Source organism: Aegilops tauschii, chromosome 7 (genome assembly GCF_002575655.3).
Source record: "Aegilops tauschii subsp. strangulata cultivar AL8/78 chromosome 7, Aet v6.0, whole genome shotgun sequence".
In the NCBI taxonomy this organism is placed as follows: domain Eukaryota; kingdom Viridiplantae; phylum Streptophyta; class Magnoliopsida; order Poales; family Poaceae; genus Aegilops; species Aegilops tauschii.
The window spans coordinates 598,587,312-598,607,210 of NC_053041.3; the positions used below are offsets into that span (position 1 = coordinate 598,587,312).

The window sequence follows — 19,899 nt, forward strand, 5'->3', positions numbered from 1 at the left end:
TAGGCGTGTTGAAAAGGTTTCGAGGATCGTAAACCGGAGGGAGTCGAGATTGAGCCTTCTGATGCCTCCTTCTCATGATCTCATTGGATGCGTTCTGATCCATCGTGAGCCGGAAAGACTGCGCCTGAATCAGCTGAGTCTGGGCATCGAGAGCCGCCCGCTCTACAGCCATCCTGATCCCTTCCGCTGCCAGATCTTCCTTGGCTTTTGCTATATCCAGCTTTAACTGTGCCACCTCCGCCTCATGCTGAGCTTGATCCGCTGGGACGACCGTAGCGGTTAACATGGCCGTCATCTTATCTGTGAGATCCATTAGCACCTGAGCCGGCGAGTGCGCAAGGCCCCCTGCCCCCGCGGCGGGATTTTGAACAGGTTGTGCGCCGGCCATGAAGATTCCAACCCGGCTGGGCGGCTCAAAGGGGTCCGGAATACTGTCACCATCGGAACAACCCCCGAGCCTGCCATCTTGAAGTTGATATAACGAGTTGGTCTCGTCTGCGGACGACTCGCCGTCAGAGCGAGCGGCCGTCTCATCGCCAGATCCAGATCCTTCAGAGAGTCCTCCATGGACGCATCCCACGAAAGCACGCTTCAAGGCAGGCAGAGTCCGGGCGGGTCTTGCACGCTGAGCCGTCTCGATGAAGTCGGCGCAGAGGTCCGGCTCAGGGCCCGGCTCGCCAATCTTGCCAATGAAAACGTGGATTCCGCCGAAGGGGGCCCGGTACCCGTACTCGATTGAGCCAGCGTCGGGGCCCCAGCTTGCATCGTCGATGTAGAGCTTGCCGCGACGACTCTTGGTCATCCGGCCCACAACGTATCCCTTGAGCCCTTCGAAGCTGCCCTTCAAGAACTCAAATCCACCGTGCGCTGGCCCCACGGTGGGCGCCAACTGTCGTGGAATTGTCACGGCAGATGTCCTCGAGCAAGGACTTAGTCGTGGAGCCATCGCCGCTAGGAAGCTTAAAGGGGTTAAACGGGACAAAGGACACGAAGATTATACTGGTTCGGCCCCTTACGTTGAAGGTAAAAGCCTACTTCCAGTTGAGGTGGTATTGCTTAGGGTTTCGATGACTAGGAGCTAAAACCGCTCTATCTGGCTATCGATCTGATCTTACTTGTCCTGAACCGCCACCGGGTCGTCCCTTTATATAGAGAGGTTAACGCCCAGCGGCTCTCAGAGTCCCGGCCGGCTTATAAACAGCGTCCGGCTCGAACTCTTAACTATTCTCGCCTTACACTACAAGTCACGCCTTACGGCGGTTTACCACTACGGGCCTTTGAGCCGCCTCTGGGCCTTGAGCCCATTACTGACCCGCCATCCTCGAGCTTGACTCTGGGCTTCATGCGATGATCGTCTCAATGTAATCCGGCCCCTCCTGGGCGGGTGACACCAGTAGTTATATCCTCAACACCTTCCGTAAAGAAATATAAAAGCGTTTAGATCACTACTTTAATGATCTAAACATAATGCTCTTAGAGCAACTCCAACGCGCCGACCCAAACGGACGGCGCATTTATCCGTTTAGGTCGGCCATCCGCTCGGTGTCCGCCCTCTTTTTTATATGGGTCGACAGTGCGCCCAATGCGCCGACCCATATTTACCGGCGTGGCCGGTTGGCCTCCATTTTCAATGAACAATTTGCATATTTCACAAGCAAATATATAGTTTCACACGGAAACATAGTTTTCACAACCAAATATAAAGCATAGTTTTACAAGCCCGGATAAATTAAATTGTTCTCACATAGTTTTACAAGCCAAATAAAAAGGATACATGTATTGCTTGCCAACATGAGCCCACATATGGTCAACCAAATCATTTTGCAGTTGCATGTGAGTTTCCCAATCACGCATTCCATGATGAAATTGGGTGAACTGTTCAAATGTTGCCGCTCCTCCATGCTCAGGCACAACATTCTCGCCCTAAAACTGAAACCCTTGATCGTAGATACGTTCCGTACGCTCATCTTCTACGATCATATTGTGCATGATCATACAAGCAGTCATGACCTCCCACAACTTCTTCGTGCTCCAAGTCCTAGCAGGGTACCGAACGATGCCCCATCGAGATTGCAAAACACCAAAGGCACCCTCGACGTCCTTCCTAGCACTCTCTTGCTCTAGGGCGAATCTTTTCCTCTTCTCTCCGACGGGGTTGGGGATTGTCTTCACAATAGTGTTCCACTGAGGATAGATACTGTCACCTAGGTAGTATCCTTTGTCGTAGTTGTGGCCGTTGATGGTTGTTGGGAATCGTAGCATAATTTTAAAATTTTCCTACGCTCACCAAGATGCATCTATGGAGTCTACTAGCAACGAGGGGAAGGGAGTGCATCTACATACCGTTGTAGATCGCGAGCGGAAGCGTTCCAATGAACGTGGATGACGGAGTCGTACTCGCCGTGATCCAAATCACCGATGACCGAGTGCCGAACGTACAGCACCTCCGCGTTCAACACACGTACGGTGCAGCGACGTATCCTCCTTTCTTGATCCAGCAAGGGGGGAGGAGAGGTTGATGGAGATCCAACAGCACGACGGCGTGGTGGTGGATGTAGCGGCTCTCCGGCAGGGCTTCGCCGAGTATCTGCGAGAGAGAGAGAGAGGTGTTGCAGGGGAGGAGGGAGGCGCCAAAGGCTGTAGTGTCCTGCCCTCCTCCCCCCCTTTATATAGGCCCCCTAGGGGGGTGCGCAGCCCTAGGAGATGGGATCTCCAGGGGGGGCGGCGGCCAAGGGGGGAAGGGGTTGCCTTGCCCCCCAAGGCAAGGGGGAACTCCCCCCCTAGGGTTCCCAACCCTAGGCGCATGGGGGGGAGGCCCAAGGGGGCGCCCCAGCCCACTAGGGGCTGGTTCCCCTCGACTTTCAGCCCACGGGGCCCTCCGGGACAGGTGGCCCCACCCGGTGGACCCCCGGGACCCTTCCGGTGGTCCCGGTACAATACCGATAACCCCCGAAACTTTCCCGGTGGCCGAAACTGGACTTCCTATATATAATTCTTCACCTCCGGACCATTCCGGAACCTCTCGTGACGTCCGGGATCTCATCCGGGACTCCGAACAACTTTCGGGTTTCCGCATACATATATCTCTACAACCCTAGCGTCACCGGACCTTAAGTGTGTAGACCCTACGGGTTCGGGAGACATGCAGACATGACCGAGACGCCTCTCCGGTCAATAACCAACAGCGGGATCTGGATACCCATGTTGGCTCCCACATGTTCCACGATGATATCATCGGGTGAACCACGGTGTCGAGGATTCAATCAATCCGTATGCAATTCCCTTTGTCAATCGGTATGTTACTTGCCCGAGATTCGATCGTCGGTATCCCAATACCTAGTTCAATCTTGTTACCGGCAAGTCTCTTTACTCGTACCGCAATGCATGATCCCGTGACTAACGCCTTAGTCACATTGAGCTCATTATGATGATGCATTACCGAGTGGGCCCAGAGATACCTCTCCGTCACACGGAGTGACAAATCCCAGTCTCGATCCGTGCCAACCCAACAGACACTTTCGGAGATACCCGTAATGCACCTTTATAGTCACCCAATTACGTTGTGACGTTTGGCACACCCAAAGCACTCCTATGGTATCCGGGAGTTGCACGATCTCATGGTCTAAGGAAAAGATACTTGACATTGGAAAAGCTCTAGCAAACGAAACTACACGATCTTTTATGCTATGCTTAAGTTGGGTCTTGTCCATCACATCATTCTCCTAATGATGTGATCCCGTTATCAATGACATCCAATGTCCATAGTCAGGAAACCATGACTATCTGTTGATCAACGAGCTAGTCAACTAGAGGCTTACTAGGGACACATTGTGGTCTATGTATTCACACATGTATTACGATTTCCGGACAATACAATTATAGCATGAATAATAGACAATTACCATGAACAAAGAAATATAATAATAACCATTTATTATTGCCTCTAGGGCATATTTCCAACAGTCTCCCACTTGCACTAGAGTCAATAATCTAGTTACATTGTGATGAATCGAACACCCATTGCGTCCTGGTGTTGATCATGTTTTGCCCTAGGGAGAGGTTTAGTCAACGGATCTGCTACATTCAGGTCCGTATGTACTTTACAAATATCTATGTCTCCATTTTGAACACTTTCACGAATGGAGTTGAAGCGACGCTTGATATGTCTGGTCTTCCTGTGAAACCCGGGCTCCTTCGCAAGGGCAATAGCTCCAGTGTTGTCACAGAAGAGAGTCATCGGGCCCGACGCATTGGGAATCACCCCTAGGTCGGTAATGAACTCCTTCATCCAGACTGCTTCCTGTGCTGCCTCCGAGGCTGCCATGTATTCCGCTTCACATGTAGATCCCGCCACGACGCTTTGCTTGCAACTGCACCAGCTTATTGCTCCTCTATTCAAAATATACACGTATCCGGTCTGTGACTTCGAGTCATCCGGATCTGTGTCGAAGCTAGCGTCGACGTAACCCTTTACGACGAGCTCTTCGTCACCTCCATAAACGAGAAACATATCCTTAGTCCTCTTCAGGTACTTCAGGATATTCTTGACCGCTGTCCAGTGTTCCTTGCCGGGATTACTTTGGTACCTTCCTACCAAACTTACGGCAAGGTTTACATCAGGTCTGGTACATAGCATGGCATACATAATAGACCCTATGGCCGAGGCATAGGGGATGACACTCATCTCTTCTATATCTTCTGCCGTGGTCGGGCATTGAGCCGTGCTCAATTGCACACCTTGCAATACAGGCAAGAACCCCTTCTTGGACTGATCCATACTGAACTTCTTCAGTATCTTGTCAAGGTATGTACTCTGTGAAAGACCAATGAGGCGTCTTGATCTATCTCTATAGATCTTTATGCCTAATATATAAGCAGCTTCTCCAAGGTCCTTCATTGAAAAACACTTATTCAAATAGGCCTTTATACTTTCCAAGAATTCTATATCATTTCCCATCAATAATATGTCATCCACATATAATATGAGAAATGCTACAGAGCTCCCACTCACTTTCTTGTAAACACAGGCTTCTCCATAAGTCTGTGTAAACCCAAACGCTTTGATCATTTCATCAAAGCGAATGTTCCAACTCCGAGATGCTTGCACCAGCCCATAGATTGAGCGCTGGAGCTTGCATACTTTGTTAGCATTCTTAGGATCGACAAAACCTTCCGGCTGCATCATATACAACTCTTCCTTAAGGAAGCCGTTAAGGAATGCCGTTTTGACGTCCATCTGCCATATCTCATAATCATAGTATGCGGCAATTGCTAACATTATTCGGACGGACTTCAGCTTCGCTACGGGTGAGAAAGTCTCATCGTAGTCAACCCCTTGAACTTGTCGATAACCCTTAGCGACAAGTCGAGCTTTGTAGATGGTCACATTACCATCCGCGTCCGTCTTCTTTTTAAAGATCCATTTGTTTTCTATGGCTCGCCGCTCATCGGGCAAGTCAGTCAAAGTCCATACTTTGTTTTCATACATGGATTCTATCTCGGATTTCATGGCTTCTAGCCATTTGTCGGAATCCGGGCCCGCCATCGCTTCTTCATAGTTCGAAGGTTCACCGTTGTCTAACAACATGATTTCCAAGACAGGGTTGCCGTACCACTCTGGTGCGGAACGTGTCCTTGTGGACCTACGAAGTTCAGTAACTTGATCTGAAGTTTCATGATCATCATCATTAACTTCCTCCCCAGTCGGTGTAGGCACCACAGGAACATTTTCCCGCGCTGCGCTACTTTCCGGTTCGGAAGGGGTGACTATCACCTCATCAAGTTCCACTTTCCTCCCACTCAATTCTTTCGAGAGAAACTCCTTCTCTAGAAAGGACCCGTTCTTGGCAACGAAGATCTTGCCTTCGGATCTGAGGTAGAAGGTATACCCAATAGTTTCCTTAGGTATCCTATGAAGACGCATTTTTCCGATTTGGGTTTGAGCTTTTCAGGTTGAAGTTTCTTGACATAAGCATCGCATCCCCAAACTTTTAGAAACGACAGCTTAGGTTTCTTCCCAAACCATAATTCATACGGTGTCGTCTCAACGGATTTAGACGGTGCCCTATTTAAAGTGAATGCGGTAGTCTCTAAAGCATAACCCCAAAATTAGAGCGGTAAATCGGTAAGAGACATCATAGATCGCACCATATCCAATAGAGTGCGATTGCGACGTTCGGACACACCATTTCTCTGAGGTGTTCCAGGCGGCGTGAGTTGTGAAACTATTCCACATTTCCTTAAGTGTGTACCAAATTCGTGACTTAAATATTCTCCACCACGATCTGATCGTAAGAATTTTATTTTCCTGTCACGTTGATTCTCGACTTCACTCTAAAATTCCTTGAACTTTTCAAAGGTTTCAGACTTGTGTTTCATTAGGTAGACATACCCATATCTACTTAAGTCATCAGTGAGAGTGAGAACATAACGATATCCTCCGCGAGCCTCAACACTCATTGGACCACACACATCGGTATGTATGATTTCCAACAAGTTGGTTGCTCGCTCCATTGTTCCGGAGAACGGAGTCTTGGTCATCTTACCCATGAGGCATGGTTCGCACGTGTCAAATGATTCGTAATCAAGAGACTCCAAAAGTCCATCTGCATGGAGCTTCTTCATGCGCTTGACACCAATGTGACCAAGGCGGCAGTGCCACAAGTATGTGGGACTATCGTTATCAACTTTACATCTTTTGGTATTCACACTATGAACATGTGTAACATCACGTTCGAGATTCATCAAAAATAAACCATTGACCAGCGGGGCATGACCATAAAACATATCTCTCAAATAAATAGAACAACCATTATTCTCAGATTTAAATGAGTAGCCATCTCGAATTAAACGAGATCCAGATACAATGTTCATGCTCAAAGCTGGCACTACATAACAATTATTGAGGTTTATAACTAATCCCGTGGGTAGATGCAGAGGTAGCGTGCCGACGGCGATCACATCGACCTTGGAACCATTCCCGACGCGCATCGTCACCTCGTCTTTTGCCAGTCTCCATTTATTCCGCAGTTCCTGATTTGAGTTACAAATATGAGCAATCGCACCGGTATCAAATACCCAGGAGCTACTACGAGTACTGGTAAGGTACACATCAATTACTTGTATATCACATATACCTTGGGTGTTGCCGGCCTTCTTCTTGTCCGCTAAATATTTGGGGCAGTTCCGCTTCCAGTGACCACTTCCCTTGCAATAAAAGCACTCAGTCTCGGGCTTGGGTCCATTCTTTGACTTCTCCCCGGTAACTGGCTTACCGGGCGCGGCAACTCCCTTGCCGTCCTTCTTGAAGTTCTTCTTACCCTTGCCCTTTTTGAACTTAGTGGTTTTATTCACCATCAACACTTGATGTTCTTTTCTGATCTCTACCTCAGCTGATTTCAGCATTGAATATACCTCGGGAATGGTCTTTTCCATCCCCTGCATATTGTAGTTCATCACAAAGCTCTTGTAGCTTGGTGGAAGCGACTGGAGGATTCTGTCAATGACCGCGTCATCCGGGAGATTAACTCCCAGCTGAGACAAGCGGTTGTGCAACCCAGACATTCTGAGTATGTGCTCACTAACAGAACTGTTCTCCTCCATTTTACAGCTGAAGAACTTGTCGGAGACATCATATCTCTCGACCCGGGCATGAGCTTGAAAAACCAGTTTCAGCTCCTCGAACATCTCATATGCTCCATGTTTCTCAAAACGCTTTTGGAGACCCGGTTCTAAGCTGTAAAGCATGCCGCACTGAACGAGGGAGTAATCATCAGCACGCTGCTGCCAAGCGTTCATAACGTCTTGGTTCTCAGGGATTGGTGCTTCACCTAGCGGTGCTTCTAAGACATAATCTTTCTTGGCTGCTATGAGGATGATCCTCAGGTTCCGGACCCAGTCCGTATAGTTGCTGCCATCATCTTTCAGCTTGGTTTTCTCTAGGAACGCGTTGAAATTGAGGACAACGTGGGCCATTTGATCTACAATACATAGTGTAAAGATTTTAGACTAAGTTCATGATAATTGAGTTCATCTAATCAAATTATTTAATGAACTCCCACTCAGATAGACATCCCTCTAGTCATCTAAGTGAAACATGATCCGAGTTCAACTAGGCCGTGTCCGATCATCACGTGAGACGGACTAGTCAAGCTCGGTGAACATCTCCATGTTGATCGTATCTTCTATACGACTCATGCTCGACCTTTCGGTCTTCCGTGTTCCGAGGCCATGTCTGTACATGCTAGGCTCGTCAAGTCAACCTAAGTGTATTGCGTGTGTTCCGAGGCCATGTCTGTACATGCTAGGCTCGTCAACACCCGTTGTATTCGAACGTAAGAATCTATCACACCCGATCATCACGTGGTGCTTCGAAACGACGAACCTTCGCAACGGTGCACAGTTAGGGTGAACACTTTCTTGAAATTATTATAAGGGATCATCCTACTTGCTACCGTCGTTCTAAGCAAATAAGATGCAAAAACATGATAAACATCACATGCAATCAAGCAGTGACATGATATGGCCAATATCATCATGCTCCTTTGATCTCCATCTTCGGGGCACCATGATCATCTTCGTCACCGGCATGACACCATGATCTCCATCATCATGATCTCCATCATTGTGTCTTCATGAAGTCGTCACGCCAACGATTACTTCTACTTGTATGGCTAACGCGTTTAGCAACAAAGTAAAGTAAATTACATGGCGTTATTCAATGACACGCAGGTCATGCAAAATAATAAAGACAACTCCTATGGCTCCTGCCGGTTGTCATACTCATCGACATGCAAGTCGTGATTCCTATTACAAGAATATGATCAATCTCATACATCACATATATCATTTATCACATCTTCTGGCCATATCATATCACATATATCACTTGCTGCAAAAACAAGTTAGACGTCCTCTAATTGTTGTTGCAAGTTTTTACGTGGTTTGTAGGTTTCTAGCAAGAACGTTTTCTTACCTACGTATGACCACAACGTGATTTGCCAATTTCTATTTACCCTTCATAAGGACCCTTTTCATCGAATCTGTTCCGACTAAAGTAGGAGAGACAGACACCCGCTAGCCACCTTATGCATCTTGTGCATGTTAGTCGGTGGAACCTGTCTCACGTAAGAGTACGTGTAAGGTCGGTCCGGGCCGCTTCATCCTACAATGCCGCCGAAACAAGAAAAGACTTGTAGCGGCAAGAAGAATTGGCAAACTCAACGCCCACAACTACTTTGTGTTCTACTCGTGCATAGTAACTACGCATAGACCTGGCTCATGATGCCACTATTGGGAATCGTAGCATAATTTTAAAATTTTCCTACGCTCACCAAGATGCATCTATGGAGTCTACTAGCAACGAGGGGAAGGGAGTGCATCTACATACCGTTGTAGATCGCGAGCGGAAGCGTTCCAATGAACGTGGATGACGGAGTCGTACTCGCCGTGATCCAAATCACCGATGACCGAGTGCCGAACGTACAGCACCTCCGCGTTCAACACACGTACGGTGCAGCGACGTCTCCTCCTTTCTTGATCCAGCAAGGGGGGAGGAGAGGTTGATGGAGATCCAACAGCACGACGGCGTGGTGGTGGATGTAGCGGCTCTCCGGCAAGGCTTCGCCGAGCTTTTGCGAGAGAGAGAGGTGTTGCAGGGGAGGAGGGAGGCGCCAAAGGCTGTAGTGTCCTGCCCTCCTTCCCCCCCTTTATATAGGCCCCCTGGGGGGGTGCGCAGCCCTAGGAGATGGGATCTCCAAGGGGGGGGGGGGGGCGGCGGCCAAGGGGGGAAGGGGTTGCCTTGCCCCCCAAGGCAAGGGGGAACTCCCCCCTAGGGTTCCCAACCCTAGGCGCATGGGGGGGAGGCCCAAGGGGGCGCCCCAGCCCACTAGGGGCTGGTTCCCCTTCACTTTCAGCCCACGGGGCCCTCCGGGACAGGTGGCCCCACCCGGTGGACCCCCGGGACCCTTCCGGTGGTCCCGGTACAATACCGATAACCCCCGAAACTTTCCTGGTGGCCGAAACTGGACTTCCTATATATAATTCTTCACCTCCGGACCATTCCGGAACCTCTCGTGACGTCCGGGATCTCATCCGGGACTCGGAACAACTTTCGGGTTTCCGCATACATATATCTCTACAACCCTAGCGTCACCGGACCTTAAGTGTGTAGACCCTACGGGTTCGGGAGACATGCAGACATGACCGAGACGCCTCTCCGGTCAATAACCAACAGCGGGATCTGGATACCCATGTTGGCTCCCACATGTTCCACGATGATATCATCGGGTGAACCACGGTGTCGAGGATTCAATCAATCCGTATGCAATTCCCTTTGTCAATCGGTATGTTACTTGCCCGAGATTCGATCGTCGGTATCCCAATACCTAGTTCAATCTCGTTACCGGCAAGTCTCTTTACTCGTACCGCAATGCATGATCCCGTGACTAACGCCTTAGTCACATTGAGCTCATTATGATGATGCATTACCGAGTGGGCCCAGAGATACCTCTCCGTCACACGGAGTGACAAATCCCAGTCTCGATCCGTGCCAACCCAACAGACACTTTCGGAGATACCCGTAATGCACCTTTATAGTCACCCAGTTACGTTGTGACGTTTGGCACACCCAAAGCACTCCTACGGTATCCGGGAGTTGCACGATCTCATGGTCTAAGGAAAAGATACTTGACATTGGAAAAGCTCTAGCAAACGAAACTACACGATCTTTTATGCTATGCTTAAGTTGGGTCTTGTCCATCACATCATTCTCCTAATGATGTGATCCCGTTATCAATGACATCCAATGTCCATAGTCAGGAAACCATGACTATCTGTTGATCAACGAGCTAGTCAACTAGAGGCTTACTAGGGACACATTGTGGTCTATGTATTCACACATGTATTACGATTTCCGGACAATACAATTATAGCATGAATAATAGACAATTACCATGAACAAAGAAATATAATAATAACCATTTATTATTGCCTCTAGGGCATATTTCCAACAATGGTAACATTCACCAGTAGGATGTTGCCTTCGGCAAGCCTTGCAAACACCGGCGAGCGTGAAAGCACGTTGATATCATTGTGTGATCCGGCCATGCCGAAGAAAGAGTGCCAGATCCAGAGATCTTGAGATGCCACGGGCTCAAGTATGACAGTGCAAGCCCTGACATGACCCTTATACTGCCCTTGGGAAGCCCCTGCTGACAATCATCGCCAACAAGAGGGCTGTATCTTGAGGAGTCGGCTCTCTCAAGTACTCAGGGCCAAACACAGCAATCACAGCCTTGCAGAACTTGTACATGGAGTCTAGGCATGTAGACTCGCTCATACGAACGTACTCGTCAATGAGATCACCGGGCACTCTGTATGCAAGCATCCGGACGGATGCAGTGCATTTCTGATAAGAGAAGCCAATCTTTCCAGGGGCATCCTCTTTGCACTCGAAATAGTCATCGTAGCCAACCACCCCCTCTCTAATACGGTTGAAAAGATGCCTACTCATACGGAAACGGCGGCTGAATTTCTGATGTTTGAACAACGAGTTCGTTGTGTCAAAGTAGTCCTTCCAAAGAAGGAAATGTCCGCTCTCTCGGTTGCGATTCAACGCCGGAAGGTGCCCCGAAATGGAGCCACGGAACAATGGCCGCTGGCTATTGAGGTGGTGATGGACCAACACGGTAGCCAAGATCTCCTCCTCATCATCGGACGAGGAATCCTCGGAGTCGCAAAGGAAATTGTGGAAAAAGAACTCGTCGGCGGAGTCCATTTTGTACCTTGGCAAATTGTTGAACAATTTGCGGGCGTCGATGAAGGGGCCGGCCGGCGAAGGGAGTCGCGCCACTCTCGGACCAGCTGGCTGCCCTGGCGGGGTGGCGAGGCGGCTTCTTGGTCGCGACTGTGTCAGGGAGTGGGGTGGGAAGCTTTCGGATCCCCGGCGGCGTTGTAGGGGGGGGGGGGGTGTTGCGGCACCGACAGCTGGCAGAGGCACCGGAAAATGGGCGATGGCGGCGGCGACAAAGGAGGCAGCTGAGGGTTTGCTGTTGGGATGGGAGAGGATGGCCAATGTGCCACCAACTAGCGGGCCAGGGGGAGGAGTAGGCGGGCGCCGCGCGCGTCCGTTCGCGCCGACACGAATGAGCCTCAAAATTGGACCAGGAATGGATCGGCAGGCGGACGAAAAGCGGACGCGCGTCCGTTTGGGTCGGCGCGTTGGGCCGATTTTTCTATCCATGCCGACCAAAACGGATGTGTGCGGACGAAATGGGTCACCGGCGTTGAAGTTGCTCTTATATTTCTTTGCAGGGGAGTACGTGCATGATTTTCGGATTATTTTCCTGGCCGACGTGACCTTTCGGTATCTCAATAATAGGCATTGTGGGGGCATGTGAATTGAAATCGAAGGCGTAGCCGGGCCGCGTGTCCGTCCGGCCGGCCGTGCGAATATGCCCCTGCATCTAGCCACTCCGTCGCTTTTGTACTTTTGCAGCAGTATATGCACCATGTACGTGCAGTACCTTTGTACCAAAAGGGAGTACCCAGCGAGCAAAGATGAGCGCCAAAGCAAAGTTTCCCCGTCTTTTGATTGCGGGCAAAGTTTTTATTAGGGTACTAATCCGAGGACAACATTCTTTTAGTTTTAGATAACACAAATAATGCTAAAGATAAGCAGTGGTATTGGTATATTCTAAGAAGGGGACAGCACGTAGGATAAAAGATGGCGAGTGCTAAACCTTTTGATTGCACACAAGGCTATTAGGGTTATAAATCTGAGGACAATGAGTTCTTCTATAGACGCCATAAAGGGGGAAAAAGGCCAAATGGTTGTTATCACAACCTTTCTTGCAGTGAATATCACCTCCTCTTGATGAACCGTAGATTCGACAAATATAACAAGCAATTTTTTTTTACATAAGGATGAACAAATTCTTTATGTTCCTGCAAAATTTCATGACGGTATGGCACTAGGAGAGCCCTGGACAAACTAAAAATCGAAGCTTTGAGAAAGGTTCAATAATTTCGATTTTGGAGCACTAATTTTATTTTACTTGTCCTGAGCTCCCCCGATGTCCCATGGTCATGAAACTTTGTGGGCACATGGAGAATCTCTGTTCACCTTTATGCATGTAAAACAAGTTCTAATTTTTTTCAACTGTGTTGTTCATCCATGAGCAGATGAGCTCGTGATCAACAATAGATTTCCAACTTAACTATGACATGTTCTAAAGGCGTATTTGGTGAGAACTATTGTTCTTGGTCTTTTTTTCTTGCGAGAAACTATTGTTCTTAGTCTTTGTATTTAGGCATGGACTATTGGTACGACCAAGTACTTCAAGGAACCTAACTATTTATTCTGAATGCTACAAGGTTAGCTGCCAAATTCCATTAACCGGAAGGGGCGGTACACGGGACCGAAGAAACCCAAATCTAGAAGCTTGAGCGCAAGGGCAATCTCTGTGAAAAGGACATGTGCAATGTCATGATATCGGCTCTGTTATGGGAAGTCGAGTTCCATGCTAAGCCTTGAACCGCTAGGCCATCTCCCCTGCATAATATAAATAGCAGCATCCGGCATGAACAAATATTTGTCCACTACTCGCCACCGAATTTCTCTTTTTCTTTTGTTTTCCCAACCCACATTTCAAAATTGGAACTTGGATTATTGTGCTACCGTAAGCACATGTTGTGTTGACCTACAAGTTCTTTTGGAATACTGATAACAAATTCGTTGCGCCCCATGGCATGTGAACATGTTAGTATCCCAACCATGGTATCACATTTGTTCGAAACTTATATCAGATGAGCTAATTAATAATCTTGCTCTTGGTATTTATCTAGGGGATATCGGTAGGATCAGATTACTTTAAAAATATATCTGTCTTTCTCTCTCTCTCTAAATGCCAACGGAGGAGCTGCCAAATTCTATCAATTATAAAGAGCTTGGATTGTCAATAGGAGAGCTGCCGAATTCCGTTAATCACAAAAGACGGTACAAAAGGACCGAAGAAACCTAAATTTAGAATCCTGAGCGCTTGGCTAACCCCCCATGATAACGACGTGTACAATATCATGATACTAGTTTCTGTTATGAAAGATGAAGTTCCGATGCTATATCTCAACCATCTCTCCTACATAACCTTATTATGGAAAATAAACGAAGCGGATAGCAAAAAACAAAAAACCAATTTTTTTTTCCAAATGGACGCGCATGTAGCCCCGGTGCCTCCTGGACCGTGAAGCGATGAGACGGAAGGCGACGGGTGGGCGTGCAAAACGCACATGCCGGCCGAGACGATATTATGCCGGCCATCTCTCCTAGTACATAGCTTTCTTGTTATAAAAAAATCAAAATAAAATAACAGAGTGTAACAATAAATAAACACTAGTAAAATTCCCAATGGACGCGCTAGGAGGCAAGAAAACGAGAGCTGAGGGGTGGGGGTGGGGTGCAAAACCACACGCCGGCGCCCCAAAAGACTATCACCATCTCGTATTTCCTCCTCGCGTTGCGTCCATTTGGAAGCAAGGAAGGAAAGCCGGTGGGAAGCTCCGGGCGGGCAGCATTAAGTCACCACATGTTACAATTAGTGCCGCTTCCAGCTTAGTTAATCCCCTTGGTTTATATATCCATCTCTCTCCCCTCCCTCCCTCCATCGCCTCCTCATCTCCACCTCCCTCCACCTCTGCTGGCTCCGCGGCCCATCCCATCCGATCCCATCGCCGCGCCGCCAGCTCCAGATCCGCCCCCGCGCCCGCCGCCGAGCTCCACACGCGGTAAGCTCGACTCTCCCTGCCCGCCCGCCCGCCTCCCCTCCCCCCTCTTCCAGTTCCGTTCCGTTCGAGCCAAGTTCGCCGCCCCTGCTGCTGTGCTGCCCCGCGCATTGGGCTCGGCTGCCGGGCTGGTGGGGGCCCGCCGCGCGGCTCGGCGCGTCTGTTTCGAGTTCGAATTCTGCTCGCGAGCTGCGGGGAGCGAATTCCGGCGGTCCCGCGCGCGCGCGTTTCTGTTGGGCGCCGGGGGAGTCGGTTTGGTTGGTTCGGATCGAGCTGGAAATGCGGCGCCGGCGCGGCGGGCGGGGATCGGGCGGCGATTTGGTCAGACTTTGACTTTTTCCCTCCCCAGCCGCCGCCGCCGTGGACTCGAGCCGCGCTGCCTACTTTTTTTCTCGCGCGTGTGGAGTCCGCCTGATTTAGACTGGTGGATGGATCACCTACCCCGGCCCAATCGCGCGGCCGGCCAGCTCTGGAAGGCAGCGCCTTCCGAGAGCTCGCGTAGCCTCTGCTGGATCGGCGGCGCGCTCGTTTTGCTTTCCTCGCGTCGTTTCACCCACCGCTTGCCATATCTGAATCACGCGTGCGCGCGCGCGCGCGCATTGATTGGAATTCGGGCTGCAGTGCTAGAGCGGCCGTCAGGTGACCGGGCTGGTGCTGGTGCTGGCCTCTAGGACCCCGATTCTTCCAGATCGCCATTCAGCTTGCTTGATTTTTACTCCCTCCGTTCCAAAATAGATGACCCAACTTTGTCATGATCTCTTGCATCAGCGCCGTGCTTACCTCGTGTCTTGTGAATGCAGGGGAAGGGGTGAGGAGTCAGCTGCCTGCCATTTCATCAGGCCCTGGTGTGGTGTAGCAGCGGCCTTCGCACCCAAACAACCAGAGCTTTTAGATGATCCAAAGATGGTGAGGAGCTGAGAGCACCTAGAGTTCGACAGTGGGGGCTGTGGGGCAGCAAGGACATGACTGTCATGCCGCCTGCGCGCCATCGGCCCGCGGCCAAGAGGCCCATGTGGATAATCGTGCTCCTGTGCCTCGTCTGCGTCGTGCTGATCGGGGCGTACGTGTACCCGCCGCGGCACTACTCGCAGTGCTACCTCTCTGCTTCTAGCGTCTGTACGCCGTTCAAGGATTGGCTCCCGTCCATCGGCCGCCGGGAGAAAACCGATGACGAGATCATCTCAGCCGCTGTTATCAGGGATATTCTTGGAATGCCCATGTCCACGTCGAAGAATCCAAAGATTGCCTTTATGTTCTTGACACCTGGCTCATTGCCCTTCGAGAAATTGTGGGAGAAGTTTCTGCAGGTTTGCCTGATTTCACCTCTTGTCCTTGTGCAATTTGAAGGAGTATAGTCCATTTAAGGTTTTTTTGTGTTTCTGTGAACTGATGGTGCCTAGGTATCATCAAATGCTTTCTAGTTATTATACAAAGACAACTATTTGGGTTGCTGAGAAAGAATTTAGTGGTCGACACTTTACCATTATTTTCAATAATAAATGCATACTATTGAGATATGTTAGCTTCATGCAAACATTCATTTTTGAACAGTGGAACATCAAGATATACCTTATCTGCATAAGTGAATTAACTGATCCTCTTGACCAAGTCAATAATACTATCTTGCTAGCATGCACTTTTGACTATAATCTTGTACCTCCATGCTACTAACCATCTCTGCATGTCTACATGAAGTAATGTTGTCTATTGTTTATATAATTCATGTGAACTTAAAACAAAATAACTTTGATACACAGGGTCACGAGGGAAGATACTCCATCTATGTGCACGCGTCGCGTCAGAAGCCTGTGCATACTAGTTCTCTCTTTGTTGGCCGAGATATTCATAGTGATGCGGTAATAATTCTCATCTGTCCTTCAGTTCTTCGTAAGTTTGCATGGGTGTTTTACATAAACGATGTGATTTCGCTGAGGAGATTTGTCAAGTACAATTTCTCTTATATCTTGAAAGCTTACGTTTCGAAGAAAATTCTCCCTCTCAATGAATGAAGGATGTGTTAATGGCTCAACTGATTGATATTGATGCCATTTGAAACTTATGTTTTCATTAATATGTTCACTCCAAGGAAGGAGCAATGAGCAATGGCTAAACAGTGAGCTCATATTGATATAGTTGAGAACATAAGTTGACCAAGATCGCTTGCCTTTAAGAGTATTAGTATCATTCCCAATTCCCCATGGCATTACTTGTATCCTCAAGGCCAGTCTTAGTATCATGACGTTTGGATCTTCTGACTTCTAAAGACCACTATTAGCAGTTTGGATTGAGATGCCGAAAAATCTTAGCCTACTAATTGCAAGTTGAGGAGCTTTGCCTTTACATATTGTTTAGGTTTATTTCTAACAATTATAACATAGGTTTGATGTTGCATGTTTGTACTTGCTATGCAGGTTGTATGGGGAAAGATTTCAATGATAGATGCAGAGAAGAGGCTATTAGCAAATGCGCTGGAAGACGCGGATAATCAATTTTTTGTCTTGCTTTCTGATAGGTTTGGATTCCTGATTATGAATGATTTCCTTCTTGAGAGATTCTGCCACCATACTGAAATCAGTATTTACTCTCTCTCGCAGCTGTGTTCCACTTCATTCATTTGACTACGTCTTCAATTACCTGATGGGAACAAATATTAGTTTCATTGATTGGTAAGAGTACTGGACATTGATTTCATTACCATTTTGAAAAATAAGGGAAGCAAAGGGGAATTAGTGAAACAAGTGGCACTGGCCAATACCACAAGGACATCATTTATTAGTTTATCCATTGTTTTACCACTTATAGGTGTCCATGTCCATGCATGTTGATTTTTGTCCGCTTTTATTGCCATTTTGTAGTTTCCAAGATCCTGGTCCACATGGAAATGGAAGGTATTCTCTTGAGATGCTTCCTGAAATAGAGGAGAGAGACTTCAGAAAGGGTGCCCAGGTAAATATTTTTGTGAAGTTGTTTCCTTATTATTGGTGTTGTCCTTGCAATGTGTATAAGTTTGCTAGATTATATTCCATCTGTTCCAAATTCATGCTTTGACCAACAATTTACTTGATAATATGTAGTTTATGGTACACAAGATAGACACCATCAGATCAGTATCCAGAAGCACTTTCATATGATTGTGATTTCATAACCACGCCTTGTATTTTGAAATGGGGGTAGTATATTACTTGTGGGTCCACTGTTTGTTATTTTAGTTGTATATTATTTGTTTTCTGTTTTTTTATGGTATAAAGCGGACTTGTTCAAAAATCGGTTATTGAGTATCAGAATCTAATCTCACATGCTCTCTTCTGTAATTCTTGCTCTTTTTATAGTGGTTCGCAATCACGCGAAGACATGCTTTATTGATTCTGGCGGACAACCTTTACTACAAGAAGTTCAAGCTATATTGCAAGGTGTGTTTCTTTTCTAGATTGCTATCTTTGGTTAATGGATTGGAGATATACCGGGTATTGTAATAGGTAATACACATAGAGTGTTAAATGTATTTGACGCTGTATATAATGTTCTAATATGAAGCTGGAGTTGTTATAGTAAAACTGTAGTACAGAAATTCAGTAATTACCTCTAATTGGCAAATAGGCCATAATGAACTGAAGAATAGATACACTTCCATAAACAGCAGAAAATTAATGTGCAGACTCTGTTGCAAAGTAGTCCTTTTTTCTTTCCTTGGTAACAGGTAAAATATTCTAACAAGCTTAATCAGCATGGGAACTTCATATGTTTCTCGTGTTGAATAAATTGTCTTCTGGGATGCATTTGAGTGATGTGCTTGCTCGGTAGTCATCATTCCTGAAGTCTCAACCAATACTTGAGTCTTCCACTTTTCTAGTTTTCTCCGACATTTTTCTCGTAAGTTGATTTTTGGAAAGTAATTTATCTGTCATGTGATTTGCAGCCAGCAGATGGGCGCAACTGTATTGCTGACGAGCATTACTTGCCAACCCTATTCAATGTCAGTATCTACAATCTACAGAAGTTGCATTTACATTTTTTTCCTTGAGTTACTTGCTAACTAACAAATCCTTCTACGAAACATCAGATGGTAGATCCAGGTGGAATAGCTAATTGGTCAGTTACACATGTGGATTGGTCTGAGGGGAAATGGCATCCAAAGTCATACGCAGTTGCTGATGTCAGCTATGATCTACTAAAGAATATAACAGTATGTTTTTGCCTTGCTTGACTTCTTTCCTGAGATGATCTTTACATGTTTTTCTATTTAGTGCATAACCCTTACGTTGATGCATTCTAATGTACATTACCGTCGCACAGGCCGTTGATGAGACCATCCATGTAACAAGTGATGACAGGGTATGGGCAATAATTTCGTCATCAGTATTTTGACCTTCAAAGAACAATAAATAAATAAATTTTCTTCTAGATCTTGTCCGATTACTTTTCCTTCGATTATCTGCTAGTGCATATTAAAAATGATCTGTATTGCAATACTGTCCCAGTGATCTGCTACAACTGTATGGGATACTGATTTCTGGTTTCTATCCCCTTTGCAGAAACTTGTGACACAGAAGCCATGTTTGTGGAACGGATCAAAGAGTCCATGCTATCTTTTTGCTAGGAAATTTTACCCCGAAACTCTCGACAGCTTACTGAAGATATTCACCAGCTACACGTCTGTTTGACTTCAACCTGATTCTTTGCACCTCAACACATGGTTCAAGTACATGAGCATGTCTCCTCTCTTCATGTAAAAAAATTTGTGAAGTCAATCGATACTTAGATCTGGGCCTCGAGCGACGGGTTGCTGCTGCAGCGACCACCGCAAACCTGCGGTTCAGTCCATGGGTGGTAGGGATGCGGCGATATTGATAGCGATGATACTGCCCTCGTTGTAATCTATTGTGCTTTCTGTATGTTTCCTTTAAGTCCTTCGCCTCTCTCTCTCTCTCTCCCTCTTTAATTTCTGTCCTAGCCTCATTAGTTCCTGGCTCTTCGAGTTGGAGATCATATTTTTGTCAATATGCTGTTATCATATGATCCATTCTTTTGTAGACACAAAGAAATGAGTGAAAAGTACCACATATCTTTTATAGTCTCTTGGTGTTTTTTGGTTACTTACTGTGCATCTATTCTTGTGGGTTT

At 47.4% G+C, this 19,899-nt stretch overlaps 1 protein-coding gene across 1 annotated transcript; it reads left to right on the forward strand.

Moving 5' to 3' along the window:
* Positions 1–14,504: 14,504 nt before the first annotated feature.
* Positions 14,505–19,849, forward strand: LOC109744954 (glycosyltransferase BC10). The gene is made up of 11 exons (XM_020304096.4): positions 14,505–14,781; positions 15,579–16,085; positions 16,536–16,634; positions 17,190–17,290; positions 17,373–17,444; positions 17,634–17,724; positions 18,108–18,188; positions 18,695–18,751; positions 18,839–18,961; positions 19,072–19,110; positions 19,311–19,849. The coding sequence occupies exons 2-11, from the start codon at positions 15,741–15,743 to the stop codon at positions 19,437–19,439; spliced, it is 1,137 nt and encodes a 378-aa protein (XP_020159685.1). The 5' UTR covers positions 14,505–14,781; positions 15,579–15,740; the 3' UTR covers positions 19,440–19,849.
* Positions 19,850–19,899: the final 50 nt, after the last annotated feature.